This window comes from Dendrobium catenatum, unplaced genomic scaffold, assembly GCF_001605985.2.
Source record: "Dendrobium catenatum unplaced genomic scaffold, ASM160598v2 fragScaff_scaffold_1209, whole genome shotgun sequence".
In the NCBI taxonomy this organism is placed as follows: Eukaryota; Viridiplantae; Streptophyta; class Magnoliopsida; order Asparagales; family Orchidaceae; genus Dendrobium; species Dendrobium catenatum.
In genome coordinates this window covers 54,387-72,700 of record NW_021319671.1, presented here as the reverse complement: position 1 = coordinate 72,700, position 18,314 = coordinate 54,387, and the positions used below count along the sequence as shown (strand labels likewise).

At 35.0% G+C, this 18,314-nt stretch overlaps 1 protein-coding gene across 1 annotated transcript in view; it reads right to left on the bottom strand.

Moving 5' to 3' along the window:
* The window catches only part of LOC110101609, a 39,437-nt gene that overhangs the window by 3,362 nt on the left and 17,761 nt on the right, over positions 1-18,314 (bottom strand). The window contains exons 7-10 of the mRNA XM_020829575.1: positions 16,543-16,588; positions 16,209-16,458; positions 3,958-4,163; positions 3,719-3,793 (exon numbers count right to left, since the gene is read on the bottom strand). Coding sequence (XP_020685234.1) covers positions 3,719-3,793; positions 3,958-4,163; positions 16,209-16,458; positions 16,543-16,588 — 577 coding nt within the window. The remainder of the gene's footprint in view (positions 1-3,718; positions 3,794-3,957; positions 4,164-16,208; positions 16,459-16,542; positions 16,589-18,314) is intronic.

Here is an 18,314-nt window from a genome sequence, read left to right as displayed (position 1 = left end):
CTTGGATACCTTGGTGGAAGCAATCGAAAACCAATTGGAGACTGTCGAGTGGAGGATTGTAACCAATCCTTGACGAAGGTTTCCTAATCACTACCTTTCTTGTATTTTCTAAGTCTAATCTTTTCTTTGTGATATTGATTGTAATCTCGAAGGTCGCATCTACCTACTACCAAGCTTAGTAAACATAAGGATTTGAGCGCATTCAATTGCTTACTAATCTCATTGTTAGACTAGGGATTTTTGTCGTTGAAAACTACAACGTTTGCATGATGTTATTTTCCGACATTATTTTGATGGTTTAAATCTCTTTATGTGCAATTTAGCCTAAATGACAGTAACTGCTCTTACGTTTTGATTCTTCGTTTTATCTGCTAATATGCCTATTTTGTTATTTCTCTAATCAATAAGTTTGCAAACTCTTCATAAATTCATTGCAAGCATTGTAGTCCTACATCACTTTGATTGGCAATTTTAAACCATGTCTGCAACACTTAACTTAATATTATGCTCTCTTTTAATGGCCAACATTCTGCACCATAAAGGATTGCAGGTCTAACCACCATCTTATAGAATTTTCCCTTAAGTTTGAGAGGGTTATGTCTATCACACAACAAGCTCGATGCATTCCTCCACTTCAACCATCGAACTTGAATTCTACTAATAATATCCCCAACTATTTCACCATCACTCTGAACAATAGATCCAAGATATCAAAAGCGTGTACTATTATTAATAACTTGATCACCCAAATTCACAATCCCTCCACTAGATCTATTATTACTAAAATTATACTCCATATATTCAATTTTAGCTATACTCAAACGAAAGCCTTTACAATCTAAGGTTGACCTCCATAATTCAAGTTTACATTCAACTCCCTCTCTAGTCTTATCAACAAGAAGAATATCATCAGCAAAAAGCATACACCAGGGTACAACCTCTTGCAAATGTCTAGTGAGAACATCCAAGACTACGGCTTCGTTTGGTTATTTGGTACCTTTTGAAAAAGGTAATTTTTGAAACATTGGTTAAAGGAATTGAGTTTTCTAACGGAGAAGCAAATATCAAAAAGCTTCTCAAAATAATAGAAAAATAAAGTTCCTTAAAAAGCATTTCTATAGAAGCGTCCCATCCAAACAGCGACCAAAAAATAATTTTTCCATTTCTAGACATAAAAGTAAAAAAACGCCCTCTCAAACGAGACCTAAAACAAAAAGATATGGGTTTAAGGCCGATCCCTGATGTAATCCAACTGAAATTGGTAAATACTTGGTCAAAAAATCTTGTGTTTAAACACAAGTAACAGCTCCTACATACATATCCTTAATGACTTGAATAAAAGCATTATTAACCCCTTTATTTTCTAAAACTCTCCATAGCACTTCTCTTGGAACTTTATCATATGCTTTTTCTAAATCAATAAATATCATATGTAGATCCTCCTTATTCTCTACAATTCTCCATCAAACCTCTCAATAAATGTATGGCTTCCATAGTAGACCTACCCAGCATGAAACCAAAATGATTTTAAGAAACATTAGTATTACACCGCAACCTATGCTCCATAACTCTCTCTCATAGTTTTAAAGTATGATACAAATTAATTCCTCTATAACTTGCACAATCTTGTGCATCACCTTTATTCTTAAAAATAGGAATCAACACACTAATTCTCCACAAATCTGGCATCTTTTTAGTCTTCAAAATAATATTAAAAGTTTAGTAAGCCAAGAAATTCCTTCATCTCCTAAGCATTTCCACACATCTATTAGAATATCATCAGGTACAACAGCTTTTTCATACTTCATTTTCTTTAAAACCTCTCTAACCTCATTTTTACTAATATGCTGATAAAAACAAAAATCTTTATTTTCATTTAGGCTGCTAAGGTCACCAAAGTTAATCGCATTCTCATAATCTTCATTAAAAAGTTTAGAAAAATATCTCATCCATCTTTGTTGAATATCCTCTTCTAATAAAAGCAATTTTTATCTTCTTCGTTCATAAATATCACTTGAATTAAATCCTTACTAATTTATATCTTTGTTAATATATATATATATTTCGTCCTCCTTAGTATATAATCTATTTTATAAATCATTAAAAGTTAAAATTTTTGCATCACATATTATTTTCTTAGACTCCGTATGGACCCTCTTTACATCTTTTTTAATTATACATCTAAATCAATTTTTATATATTCTTATTTTTTATCTTTTCTTACACATTTTGATTTCCCTTTACTTCAAGCACATCTTTTGCAATATTCTTAATATTACTAACTTCTTTTTCCCACATAATATTAGCTTCCTCAAATTTTCATTTATTAAAAAATAAAAACTTAATTTTTTTGTCTCCTCTCAATAGCCCCAAATCAATTGCCCTTGCTCAATACCTCATTCCTTGAACATATCATTTTCATTTCTATCTATAGATTACAGCCAGGGTTTCACAGCAACAACCGATGTCATCAACGACCAACGTCGTCACAACATCAATGTTTCAAAACCATTTGAAAATCAAAATTTGATGCTAGCAATTTCTATCCTCACAATCTTAACCCGTGTTGTCTCAAAATCTTATCTTTGACCAACATATCTGAACATAGATGATCGACAATATCTCGACAACGACACTTGATGCTCGACTCTTTTTAGCAATGTCGTCTTCCCTCTTGATGTTTGAAACACGACATCAATGTCCAACTCTTGACGTCCTAATATTAATAATTTTAAACACAAATCCTAGTTAAATAAATTAATAATTTATTATTTTCCAATTATTTTTAATATTCTGCTAACTCAATTTCTATACACTATTTTTAAGGAATAAAAATTACAACGACGTGTTCTATATTTTTAATAATTGATGTGTCCCGTATCAGTGTTGTGTCGCATCCATGTCGCCGTGTGTCCGTGTCTGTGCACCATAACATCAAACACAAACCCAAAGATCCAAAATACCCTTCCAGATCAAACACACACTTCAATTCAGCCCGTCATTGATCAGGGGAGACGAGTCGTCATTAGTCAGTAGACAACGACTACGGATAAATGGCTTCATTCAAAGCTTCCTAAAGATGAGCAGTTTCAGTATAGTTTAGACGTAAGCCATGATAGTTTCAATATCAATAAAACGACTAATGGTACTATCCATCCAAGATAAACGGTATTTAAATTTTATCACTATGAAATCATTCTTTATGAAACTCATAGCCAAGGTGCTTAGTTTCCTATCCATAATTGCAGATAATCATGCAACAACAAAGATAATTTGGCAGAAAAAAAATCTCAGCCGCACGCAGTAAAATCAAGCACCAAAGTAATACATCATGTAACTTTCATCGAAAAAAAAAATAAAGCAATACATAATGCATGACAGAAGTCACAATACGTGGATAAGAAGCAGTTTCCTGCAATTAAATTATTAATAAAAAGGAATGAAAAAAAAAATCTAGTTGAAGATATACCGTTCAAAATTTGATCATGATAGAATTTAAAACCCTTAAATTATTTTGAGATAAGTGAAATAGATAATCAATCAACTCTAATATTTCACTCATCTTAAATAACTTCAAAGATTTTAAAAGTATCTTAAACATTATGGCCAGGATATGCCCAATTCTTTTTCAAAAGGAATCCCAATCACAATAAAATATGAAAAGGGTTCTCATCTATAAAAAATCACAAAATCATGAGTACAATTTCATTATACATACCCAATTGTTTCAGCATGATAAAGCCGTGCTTGTTCTTCTTTGCTTCCTTCATCAATGGACCACCATCCGAGCAATCTAGATTATAATTGCAAGAATATGACATACAAGCAGAGGAACAAGGATATCATACTTTTATAAGTAATCAATTTTTTAAATACATAAATGCAAACTTGTATGTATGTTACCAATAGGAAATATAGTAATCTAACAATTCATTAACAAAAAACGTGAAACACTACCTTGAGCCATGATGTAGGAAAGCAAAGCAGTCTTGAGCTCTCGATGAGATTGTGACATACCGCCCATTCAGTGATCCACTGCGAAAAAGAAGAACAAGCTTCTCCACCAACTTTGATATGGCAAACAAGACACCAGCCCCTTGCAGAAGAAAAAGTGGAGAGAAGAGAGCTAAAATTGGCATCTCTTTAGTTGATGGTGGTGTTCCCTGAATGGTATAATTTGCGTTCAGGAGTTGTGTAACCATTCATGTATTATAAAATCGTTCTATGTTGATATGTAAATGCTAGATTCAGAATTGAAGGTGGGGTGAAATAAAAAATATCATGCATATGTAAGGAATTCCTCCACAATTCATTATAATCAAGCATATAACCTGGAAAAAAAACAGTTTCCAATTAAATTATAACTCCTTTCTATATGAAAATATATTGCAAATTCCAACAAGTAATTATAAAAATACCACATCTAGCCTATTTTGGTCTACAAGCTGTTGATGCGGAAATTTCTGAGGCAGTAGATTTTGGCATTCTCTAAAATAGCCTGATGTGGAATTTGGAATTAATCAAGAAGAAAAAACAAAATGAAAAGCTGACAAACGGTACTCTGCAAGCAGTGACATGAGATATACTGATAACGTAGCCATAGAGTTGTAGTGTGTTACTGTAACAGCAATATATGGCTATTGTAGTAATTATAGTGGCGGTGATTCTTGCGCGCAGCTGCCATGTTTTCATAGGATTTTGGAAATTTAAATGGTAGTTTGCGCTGATGTCAACTGAGTTTGGAGATTTCAATCTAAATAAGGAATATTTTTTCAATGAAATAAATTAAAACTTAAAGTGAAACTAATACTGTTCTACTAGCCCCAGGTTTTCAAGACAATAGTGGTTCAAAGAATGTAATTATAACTTGTGGTTTAAACATAATTTTCTTTTCTAGTTTTCAATATTGCCAATATAAGTTGAATGCTAGATTTCTACGTAATTTATTATTCTTGATTTTGAACAAAAGTAGCACATTGAAATCTGAATGATGGAAAATAATTAGATTTGCTCACATAATTTAATTGTTTCCATTTTATAGATGAAATTTATGGATAATTTTTTATCAATTTTTTTTTTTAAATCAATTCATTATCAAATGATATTGAATACAAGGTTTTTTTTTTCATTTAAAAAAGAAAATTATTGAATTAATTGATTACTTGTGATCTATGAATCCTCGAATGCCTTTGCATGAGAGCATACAACTCCTCATAATAGTTGCATTAAGAAATCCTAACCCAAAGTCATCTTGCATCAAGTTGATATCAAAGCTTTAGGTGCATCAACAAGTCACTTGAAAGTACGATTAATTATTAGGGTTAATCCCATGCCCATATATGCAAACACCATTATCATGTCAAGTCATTTAAAAAATAATAATAAAATATTGCAAGATTAAAACAAAGAAGATGCTCATTTGTTATCTCTCTTATCAATCGTTCCTTAGCCAGCCCGCATCAAAGTTTGCACACTCCTTGCACCACCGTCCCCACCTTCCCCTCCACCCAATGCCAAACCTCCTAAGCACTAAATCCTACTCACCTCTCAACCGCTGTGAGCTTCACTTCAATCCTCAACCTCCCTCGCTGATGTGAAACAATCCCATGCGAAAATGATTTTCTTAATGAAAGTTTGCACGCTTAGATTTAGAGGCCATAATAGGCAAGTTCTTATGCGGAATTGAACGATAAGATAAATATTAAAAGGCACTTAGCTTAAGTTAAATTACATGAATAAAAGTTAAGTTCAAAACGATAGCCAACTTAATCTGACATTGCATACATGGATCGTTCCAACAATAAATTCCAATACTAACACTAAGATTAGTCTATGAAAGGTCCCTCACACAACTCTTCCTATTACTAGGTTCTAGCGGCGAATAATTGGCATGATCTTCATGAAGATAATAAATTCACATTCAAGGATGCAACTATGAAGATAGAGAGTCGAGTGTTGATTTTACCCAAAGGCAAGAGAGATACGCGCTCCGGCAAGGTAGTATGGTAGTTGGGAATGAAGAGGGCAGCAACCACGAACCTCCTTGCACTTCGCCAAGATTAACTTTCCTCACAAACGTGGACAACAGTTGGTTTGACTTTGGAAACCTGTCTGGTCTGCAGGACAGCAAGGTCTTGTTGCCGTAATCTTTGTACAGCAGTTAGGAGCTCTCCAAAGGTAAGAAATTTGGTGCAAGGGGCTTCAGAACAATAGTTTCAACCTTCCTCTAGTGCAGGACAGCAAATAGACATTTGGGGGAGAGGGGAAAATCGTAAAGGAGCCTGAAGAGAGGCAGCTAGGTTTGGGAGCCGTGAGGGCTGCTGGTTGGCTTAGTTCGGCTAGGAGAGATTGAGAGGATTAGGTTAAGTGAGGATGATTGAATGACTTAATCAAAATCTGAAATTAATTTCCGATTTTGATTCGTTTAGGAGGGAATTGATTTGAATTTGAAATTCAAATCAAATGGAGTTAAGGCCTTAAGTGGGGAATTAATGGGGAGCTCAATTGGGGGGAGGCCGGCGGTTTCAAGAGAGGGGAATGGGAGTTTCATTTCATAATCTGAAATTAATTTCAGATTATGAATGAAATTAAGGGGGGTTATTTTGAAATTTGAATTTTGGATCAAGGCATTGATGGCATTAAACTAGCATTAAATGGATTTCCCCCTTGATGAGGCCGGCGGCATGTAGAGAGGAGAGGAGGGAGATTAGTGTGAATAAATCAATTTCCGATTAGGAGGATGCCACCTAGGATGAGAATTAGTAACTCCACATGCCATGAAATTTGAATTGGATTTAATCCAATTCTTTCCTTATTTGGACTTTGGCAATTATGGAAATTTTGGAATTTATTCAAATTTGAATTTTCGAAATTTGAAGAACAAGGTGGGTGATGACGTGGGGGTAAGTTATGAGAACTCCAATTTACTTTAATTTGAAATTGGAATTTATCAAATAAAACTTTCCTAAATTGGATTTCCAAAATAGGAAAGAATTCGAAATTCGAAATTCAAATTTCAAATTTGGAGCATGCGGGAGGGAGGAGTGGACGATTGGGGAGGTTGCCAGCAAAGTGGCCGGCCGGAGCCGTGAGGGTGGCCGGCGAGTGGACTCCAAGGGGCGGCGGCAATGGAGCTAGGGGAATACTTTGTGGATGAAGAGGGGAGAAAAGAGAAGAACAAGAATATACGAGAAAAATAGAGATAACTAACGAACTCACAAAGAGATCGTAAGAACCGCGAACCTCGAACTCTTCCAAAGATTGGCGGGTATTGCGAATTACCCTCATCGGGCTTCTCCCATCATGAACTCACTAAGAGATCAACAAAAACATGAAACTTTTCATTATCAATAATCATTATCCTTTCCAAGAGGAAGGGGAAGGCTTAAATAGCCAATTACATGAAGGAAAAATAAAAGACATAATTGCCCCTAGGGCCACATAAGACAAAACCCTCAAGTGAGGGTAGAAAAGGAAAAGTACAAATAACAAATAAAATACATCAAGATAAGTAAACACGATCGTAGCCGTTGATCTTCGATGTCCTCATCACTCGCACTCTCGTCCTCTCCCACTCCCTCTTTACAAAATTCCTAAAACCCGTGGCCAAAAATAGCAAAGGAAATTACGATAAAGGGACTCACCAATAAAGTCATTGAACCAACGATGCCTGAAGGAGAAGAGGAGTATTTGAGGCTTGCGAGTTTAAGTTAAACATGTTCAGTCCTCATCTTTCCTTTCACTGACGCACACCATCGAACTCATCACAAATAGCTAAAATAGCTAAATTTCCCAACCTTCAGCATCTCCACCAAATCCCCATCCCTTGTGCACTTGTTGATCACAAAGCTTGCAACACACGCCAACTAAATAATAGTGATCCAAGCTCCCTACTTCTTACATCATCGAAGTACCAAAGCAAATAAGCTCCTACCTAAATCTAGCAACATCACACACACACTCTCTCTCTCTCTCACTCACTATCACTCTCCATCTATTTAATAATCTCTCTTCCTATCTCTATCCATTCTATATGCACTTTCTCAACCCATTTCTCATTCTCTCTCTCTTTCTCTTTTAAAAAGAGAGAGAAAACAAAAGGAAGAAAAAAAAAAGTAAAAAAATAAAGAGAGAAGATACCCAAAAAAAGGAAAAAAAGTGTGCATTCAATCATCGCATCAACCTTGTTGACTAGTGGCAATTGTTGTCATCAACATTATGCCCAGGTATAAAACTGCAACCATCAAAACTCATATGATCCAAACTGGGATATGTTTGGCTGACAAGTAGAGCATATGCTCATTTTTTCTTAGTATAGCGAAGGAAATGTATAGATAACATTCACAACATAGCGAATAAACCCTATGCACGTTTTCTTGACATGATATGAAAAATAGTGTGTTGCAAATTTCTCCTACAAGTACCCCTTGCACATCTTTCTTAGCATGGTGGGTTTTGAAGAGCACACTAATAGTAACTTAGAATATTGATTATACATGTTTTCTTGACATAGTGGGCAGGCGTAGCCCTCATAAATGTTCACTTTGCAAGGGTCGAGAGGCTAGCAAAATTTACATTGATAAGACTAACAAAATGAAATGAAACAAAAATACATGAAAATGAGTAAAACATTAAATTACAAAATCATATATAAGAAATTAAGAATAGGATTGAGCATGGAATTGGACTAAACTAGGACTTACAGGGGACTTGTAGCAAACTCAAAAAGTTACCAACGAACGCAAATAGAACCTCTAGTCTACTAAATTCTCAAAACCATAAATTGAACGAGAACTTGAATTGCGAAATAAGCCAATCAATCCCTCTTATTTATTAGAGGAAAAATGATTTCCCATGGGGCCACTACACAATAATACAAATTATATATTGACAAAATTATTGTGCCTTGAAACACATAATATTTCTATTTTATCAAAATCCCAATTAGATTCGCAACATAGACATGCAAATGATAGGATGCAATATTTTTAAAGATTAAAATAAAATATTGTCCACATCTTGCTAACTAAATATTCACACAAACAACCAAATTCGAGTAACTTCAAGTTTTCTACATGCATCATGATGCAAGATTATACCTAATAAACTGCCTTGGAAGTTATGCAAGCATATAAAAATTCAGTGCATATCCTCTACAATATATCAAATTGCCAATTTTAAATTGTTCGTGTGTGCTCCAATAAAGTGTGTCAGTGTCTAATCTAAAGATCAATATATCCAGTGGACTAAAAGCGAGTTGAACCACAATTTTCCTCGTTCTAAGAAGCGTATAAATATTTTGAAAAACATATAATTAATTTAAAATTCAAACTCAAACATGACATGTACACATGCTCTTGAGTGGGTCACCTTACCTATAAGGCAAGGTAGAAGGTCCCACCTTTCAAGTTCTAATCCTGTGTCCCTAAGAAAGCAGTTGACTAGTCTTCTTTCTATTGGTAAAGTACTACAACAGCAATTAAAAGTGGATTTTATAATCCTTATTTTCTCTCAATCGAACCAGTCTACAATCAGGTAAACTGTGAAACAAACAAGAAAGTCTTTTATTTGTGTAAGGCTTTCAATTCCTTATTTCAAACAAATTTAAATCTCTCAATACCATCTTTACAAAATACAATTATATTTCTAACTCTCAAACTCAATTCTCTACAAGAAAGAGAACAGAGTCAACAAGGTTAAAATTAATTCAAATACTCATATGAAGGATGTGGCAATTGCACATCATAACTCATAATAGAAGTCCATTTTCAAAAACAAGCTTTGGTTTTTCAAATACAAATGATGCAAATAATTATACCCTAATGTTAAGCGTCTTGACAGAAAATATTAATCAGAAGGGATATTATAATCAAAATGCCCCCAAACTCAAAAACAAACTTACTATGGGCCCAAACTCCCATAGAAGTACAAAAAAACTGCAAAACATAAAAAAATTTCAACCGACACCTACCACTTAAAAGTTTAAAGCAACCACCCATCCATTTTGTCTAATAGTTTGACGATAGTGACAATTCTAAGATAAAATTAACTCAAAAACACCAATGTCATATTAATTATACCTCTCTGATCATTCTCAGGAGTTTCATACTAGTAAGAATGTGGCAACAAGTCCACTAAACAGGTGTTTTTGCTATAAATTAAAACTATAAAAGTACAATTATAACCAAGGCTTTCCGATCAAGTATTCACCACAAAATGGCATAACTAAATTAAAGTTAAGGCTAGAGCTTAACAGTTTCCCAATGGATCAATCCCTTGAGTGTTGAATCCTTAAGTGCACTTGATAGAACACAAAGCCTTATGCTAGCTAAGGTTAAGTTAAAATTATCTCCAAATGAAATCATCCATCCCAAATCTATTACGACCCTTGGGGGCGATACAATCCATGACAGTCGACAATGATCCTTCAATTAAGTTAGGCTAATAATCTCCGTTAATTAAAAAGACCTAGGCATCCTATTGCATTTATTATTGAGAAGCTAAAAGAGGTTATACAGAAATAAACTATGATAAGAAATTATACAATGCAATACAAGCTGTTCACTATTGTAGGTATTATATGTTACCCTTGAAGGAGGTATTATAGGTTACCCAAAGAGTTCTAATAAAGTTTTAAATTACATAATTTCTCAAAAGAAATTAGGACATTGACATTCTAAATGAGAATTATCTGTTGTCCTAAAACACCGCACTGGATCAAATTTTAAATTACAAACCTGCTAACATTTAGAGTTGAATTCTTGTCCGCTACATAATGCAAATTAAGGTTATTAGTTTTGATCATACAAGAGATGAGTATGCCACTTCTAAGGATTTCAATGAGAGTTATCAAGACATAGATAATGAATTTCATTTGCTTAATAAATACTATATAATTAAAGATTGCTACTTATTTAAGACCAATAATCTTTATATTCCTAATTCATCATTGAGAATTTTTTTTATTTTAAAATTACAAGTGGGAGGCTGCATCAGACATTTTGATAAAGATAAGATCATTATAATGATTAAGGATAGATAAATTTGGACAATTTAGAAAAGAGATGTAGCATGAAGTCTTTCACAATATAGGATATGCTAATTTGCTAAAGGAATGAAACATAACAGGGTTATATACACTTTTAATCCATATTGACCTAGGAAATGTCCATATTGATCATTATAATGATTAAGGATTGATAATTTTGGACAATTTTAAAAAGAGATGTAGCATGAATTTTTTCACAATATAGGATATGCTAATTTGCTAAAGATATGAAACATAATACCGGGTTGTATAAACTTTTATCATATCCATATCGATACAAGAAGTATGTCTGTATGAACTGTCTTGGGTTTATCAAAGATTACTAAGAAAGCATGATGCTACTTTTACCGTGGATCATATTTTAGAAATAAAATATTTCATAACAGGTATATAATTACAAACATGAATGAGAGGTGCCGAATTTAGGCCAGATGATAAGATCATAGTTCATCTAAACTCAAAAAGATTTTACCAAGAACCTTTTAAGGAAATGAATCTAAAATAGAGCCCTTTTAAATTGAGCAACACATTGGAATTAATGCCTATAAATTATAAATTCTAGCAAAATTTGACATAATTCAATTATAAATGTTTTTTATTTGATCTTCTTTCATGGGTCTATTGACAATTCCTTGGATTCTACTCTTTCCACCTCTTCCTTGTAAGTCTACAAACAATTCTCTGCCAAATGCTTCCTACACAATATATTCCTAAGACTACTGCAGATGATTATGTACACTTATATCGATGGAGATTAGGGGTGCAAACAAGTTGAGCTCGAGCCAGGGGATGTTCGAGTCAAGCTCAACTGCCAAACACCGAACTCTAGCTCGAGCTCGAACTCGAGTTGAGCTCAGAATCTGAGCTCAAAATTCGAGCTTGAGCTTGACTAGTCTCATGTCGAGCAGCTCGTCAAGCTCAGTCCTGAGCTTCGCTATAGAGCTCAGTCGTCGCGTCCAATGTTGTCCGGAGGTCCGTCATCGTCGAGATCCGCAATAGAGTTCAGTCTCGAGCTTGTCATCACATATGCCGTCGAGATCAATTGTCTCGAGCTTGTCGTCTCCCGAGGCTCCGCCGTCAATATCCACCGTCCTAAGCTTGTCATCACGTCCACCGTCCCAAGCTCGTCCATCGTCGTCCAGAGGCTCCGCCGTCAAGATCCACTATCCTGAGTTTGTCATCACGTCCAACGTCGAGATCCATCATCCCAAGCTCATCCGTCGTTTTGGATTTCCCGCCCAGTCAGCTCCGCGAGCTGCTCGTCAAGCCAACGAGTCGAGTCCAAGGCCTGTTCGAGCTCAAGCTCGATAAGTCGTCGAGCTCGAAATTGTGTTCAAGCTCGACTCGCGAGCTCGATAAGCTCAACTCGTCGAGCCTGTTACCAAGTCGAGACCGAGCAACTCGCGAGTCGGCTTGACTCAGTTGCACCCCTAATTTAAACTAAAATTTTATATAAATAGCCGCCAAATCTTAAGAAAATAAAGTTAGCTTTTATGAATATAACTAAATAAAAGAATTGAAGAACCAGTACAATATATAAAAATTCAAAATAAATAAAAAGAGAGACAGAAGACGGTTTAAATCAACTCACATTTCCCTCAAGTCAGCCTCATTCTATGTATGAAGACATCTAAGCTTCCAAATGTTTACCCATAATTTTTTTAATTTTTTTGAGGATCTATGACGAGTCTTTTGCCGATATTATGGAGAAGAATAATTTGTCTCCATCATTTCTTACTCTTTGAGAAGGATTTTCAATTCTCCATCTCTTCTTCAAAATAGATTTCTCATTCCTCATTTTCTTTTAGATGAATTTTACAAGCTCTGTAGTACAATTAAAGGCTTATAGTTTTTCCAACAATTAAAATTCAATAGAGTACTTTTCAATTAAATTTTAGTATTTGTGTCAGTAATTTCATTTTTAATTTATCAGGATTTTTTATTTATTTGGTTAATTTTATCTTTAAACTATCCTTTGTAATAATTATTATGAAAGTTTATGTTTGAATTTTATTTTATCAGATGATCCCCAATTTCTATAAATATGATAGGCTGCTTTGTAATACATCAATTCAATGGATTGATATGATGATAGCAATTAGAGTTTCTTGTCTCCCTTTGAGAATTATGTTCTTCCTCTTTACCAGTTTTTTTTTTCCTCGCTTTTGAGAAATTCATTTGTCTATCTCCTCAATCTCATGCTTCTCCCTAGCTCTCTGATTTTCCTCCATCAAATTCGCCAATTTTTCCCACTTTGTCACAAACCTTATATAATTTATAAAAATGTTACTTCCCTTGGCCCTGAGAAGAGAGAAAATATATGTTAGATCTTAAATAATTAAATACATTTGTGGATGTGATATTGCTTGTGTTCAAACACAAGGTGGATTGACCAAGTATTTCCCTATTTCGGTTGGGTTACATCAAGGATCAGCCTTAAGCCCATATCTTTTTTCTTTAGTCATGGATGTTCTCACTAGACATTTGCAAGAGGATGTACCTTGGTGTATGCTTTTTGCTGATGATATTCTTTTTGTTGACAAGACTAGAGAGGGAGTTGAAGGTAAACTTGAATTATGGAGGTCAACCTTAGAGTCTAAAGATTTTCGCTTGAGTAGATCTAAAACAGAATATATGGAGTGTAATTTTAGTAGTAATAGACCTAGTGAGGGGATTGTGACTTTGGGCGATCAAGTCATTAATAAGAGTACACGTTTTAGATATCTTGGATCTATTGTTCAGAGTGATGGTGAAATAGATGGGGATATTATCAGCAGAATTCAAGTTGGATGGTTGAAGTGGAGGAATGCATCGGGCTTGTTATGTGATAGAAATGTACCCCTCAAACTTAAGGGAAAATTCTATAAGATGGTAGTGCGGCCTGCAATGCTTTATGGTGCCGAATGTTGGCCTTTAAAAGAGAAGCATAATACTAAGTTAAGTGTGGCAGAGATGAGGATGCTCAGGTGGATGAGTGGCTTTACCCTTAGAGATAGGATACGAAATGAGCATATACGTGAAAAGGTTGGAGTAGCTCCAGTAGAAGATAAGATTAGAGAAAGTCGCCTTAGATGGTTTGGTCACATAAAACGGCGGCCTTGCGATGAACCGGTTAGGAGAGTAGAGGTATTAGATTTGACTTATGTTAAGAAAGGTATGGGTAGACCTAAAAAGACTTGGTTAGAAAATATTAGGAATGACCTTTCTTTATTAGATTTAAACAAGAATTTGACTTTTAATAGGACACAATGGAGAAAAAGGATTCATGTAGCCGACCCCACGTAGTGGGATAAAGGCTTGATGTTGTTGTTGTTGTTGTGGATGTGATATTGCTATTGGTTGGGTCTTTGATGCGGACATCCAACCATCCATGCAAATCTGAGGAGGAGCTGAAGATCGACGACTGAGATCACTTTGTTTTATTTTCGTTTATTAAGTGTATTTTAATTTAGTTTTGCAATTTCCCTTTTTACCCTCTTGTCTTATGTAAGCCCAAGGGGCAAATGTGTCTTTTAATTTCTTTTGAGGCCTATATATAGAGGTCCCTTCTCTTGTATTAGGATGATGGATGATTAATAAAAAAAATTGTGTTTTGCACTTGGGTTTGGGAAGAACGTTAATGAAATCCCTATGGGAGGGAGTCAGAGTTTCCACCAGCCGCAGGATGGGTCCGGGCTCGTGGAGTGAAGTCCCTTGGAGAAGGGCAACGTAGTACCTGTCAGACGCAGGATGTGGCCGAGCTCGCGGTTGTATCTTTGATATTTTGTTTCTCTGTTTTTGTTCCTTCTTATTGCTCCTCGTAGTCATATTAATCCTCTCCCTACTTTTAACTTCACATCGTCTCCATCTCCACCTTGTCGTCGGTCCCTCACCCGAAAATCCTCCAAACCGCCGGCCATGGCTCCCTAGCCGCCGGCCTCACCCTTCCCTCTTCCTTCTTGAGTTTCCTAATTTGGGGTGAATGACATTTGGACTTAATTTGAAATTCAAATTATCTAAATTTGAAATTCATAATTTATTTCCTAATTTAGTTCGCCTATTTTAGGAAAGTACTTAATTTAAATCAATTTGAATTTTAAATTCAAATTGGATTTATTTCATTACTTTCCTAACTCATTAAACCAAATTAAGAAGCCTTAAATACTCTCATTAAATGCTCCTCTATTACCTCATGCCGCCGGCCCCTATAAGGGATTATTTTGATTTATTTCCAAATCTGAGAATTCTTATTTGGCTGAAAACCCCACGTCCCCACCTCATTTAATTCCTTCCCAACTCATATTATCCCCGTTGGAATTAAATCCCTAATTCCTCTCATGCTCTGCCGCCCCTCCTCTCTCCTAATTACACTAGAAAAGCTCTCTAGTCCAGAACCTGTGAAGGGAAGTTTACTCTCAGCTTTCTATTCCCAACTAAGGCTAGACATCTCCTCCAATTTCTCTTCGTCCTAGCCCACTAGAATCTGAAAATTCCTCTCAGATTTTTATTGGAAATCTGAAACTGTTTTCAGATTTTAAGAGAAGAGGTTTGGAGCTTGCATCCTCTCTCGATAGCTCCCTAATTTCCAAACCAAATCTGAAATTTGATTTCTGAAATTTGATTTCAGATTTTCCTTTGATCTTTGTCGCCTTCAAATGTAAGAGAAACTTCTTTCTCTTCCATTAAGTTCAATAACGTTAGGATTCAATCCTCCTACCCGTTCTACATCAGTCTTCCTACATAACTCAATCACGTCGTTTAAGTAAGGCAATCAGGAGGAACCAACTTTACCTTCCTTGCCCCACCTCAACCACATGCCCACCCCCATCAGCCGCTTAAATTAAGACCAGCTTCATTCTTCAATTATGTATATAGATAATTCAGTCATAGCACATTTTTGCAGCCAAGGCTATTTGTAACACAGAAAATCATAACCAACATCCAAATTCTACTTGGGAGGTTATTTTTAAAAGGCTCATAATTGCGTGTACTTTTAACATTAAATTAGATGGAAAACATTTTTTTATTTAAAAAAAAAAACTAACAAAAAACAAGTATTTTCATGTTCCATATCTGCAATGAAACCTACTATATTACAGGCGTCCCTTTGAAATGTATAATTTGAATTCCAGAGTTATATTAATTGAGAGAATGCATAACTGAACAGGAGAAAAATACATACCTCTAGTTTCATGCACAACAAAATCTGAAAAGCTACAATTGGAATTTTCATAATATGGCCTCCTATATCTTGCAGGCCACATAACCTATCCTGCTCTTGATCTTCCATTGAAGAAAACATCAAACCACTGTTCCAATCACGATATCGAATTGTTGAAGAAGATGAACTAGTTTCTGGAAAATACCCCCGTCCATGTATCAATGGATTAGACCATTTGGTACAAACAAGGAAAGCAAAGCATTCGGCAATTCTGAAGAGCAAAAATTGTACTCAGTAAATTCACGCCAGCAATATGATGTCAATCAGCATGATGAAGAGAAAATATCAAAATTACCCATAATTTATGAATAAGTCCCACCAGCCCAGAGCACCAACATCACCTGCGCCCACAATTTACAAAACCAGAGCTAACTAAGTAGCAACTAATAAAATATAAATACCTAGTAGCTATGTGGGGTGTAACTAAGCCAAGCCGACTAGTTCCGGCTCGAGCTCAGTTCAATAAATGAATCATGAAATAAGGTCGATAAGCTAATGATAAGCTAATGAGCCAAAGTTTTAACCAATCCCGACTTGACTCATTTAAAATTGTTAACATAGGACACACTTAAATTATATTATAATTAAAGAACTCAAGTATAAAATTATTTAAAATATTTAAAATTATAGCTTACTTATATCAAGTAATTTCTAATTATTTCTCTTCTAATTTCTCTTATTTTATTATTTTATTACAATAGTTACTTAAATCAAATTTCATTTTCTCTCTGTTCTAATAAATGAGTTAGATTGTGAGCCAACTCAAACTCGTGATTTTGAGCTTGAGCTAGAACTCCAATCCGAGGATAGCTTGAGCTCCAACGGACTAGTTTACACCCCAAGTTAAGATTGTTCCTTTGCAACCTAAAAGATCACATAGGCTGTAATTCATACGGAACCATATTGCCATGTGGAGCTAAAGTTTCATGCAACATACCCTTATCTAGGCCCTATGAAGAAAGCAATGCATAAAAAGCATGACTTTTTCAACCATGCCAACTTATATTTAAGGGTCATATCACTCCAAGGTAATACACAGAAGCACCTGACAAATGATGTCGTAATACTCAATAGATTTCATCTCGTAACCTAGCAAAACTAAATGATGACTCTAGCATTGATAAGAACATTCCTTGTCAAGTTCATTTCGTTCTTTTCTTTGAATATTGTGAACAATATTTAAAATTGCATAAAAAGAGGCATGCCTCAGCACTTATTGCAAAAATTCTCCATAAGGTGTACGCTTAAAATAAATGAGGCATGCCTCTACACAACAAAAAAGAGCCGTAAACCTCAACTAGTAGGGTTTAGGGAAACTTTGAAAATAAATCTGATAAATAAAGCATATTCTTAAAGCCCCATTTTATTATTTCACTCCATCTAAAACCACATCTAAACCTAAAATCCTTGGTTCATATCCCTGACCACCTGCGGAACTATATGCAATATTAGAATATATATAGCCAAGTTGATGCAGGCAAAAATTAGGAAAAACCCCTAATTTTTGCAAGAAAAATAACTGATGTAAAACGAACATGCACTGATGATTGAATTAAGGAAGTTTGCACGCTTAAATTTTAAAGCACAATAATTATAAGCTTCCTCTTGATGTTAAACGAAAAAATAAAAATAATAAGGTGATAAAATAGCTTAGGTCTAAACACATGCGAGAGGTTGAGATCATTAAATAGTCAACTAAGTCTTACGTTGCATACATGAGTGGTTTCAACAAGAATTCCAATGCTAACAATAAGATTAGACACTATGCATGAGTCCCTCACTCAACTCTCTAGTTCTCTAAGATTTAGCGGTGAAGAGCTTGACATGAACTTTGTGAGTCAAAATATAACCAAAATTGAAAATAAACTAGGAAAATAGGAAACTTGGGGAAGAGTTCACCATCGTCAAATTCTTAGATGAATTTGAGTAGCAAGGGAGAAGATCCAGAGTCCGGTGGCTGAATTTGAAGAAGTCCTGCGTGTGGGCAGCAGTGGGGGGTCTTCTGAGCAACCAATGAGAGCCTTCCGGATGGCGAATCAACACCAGAAAACTGCTGGAATCCTGAAA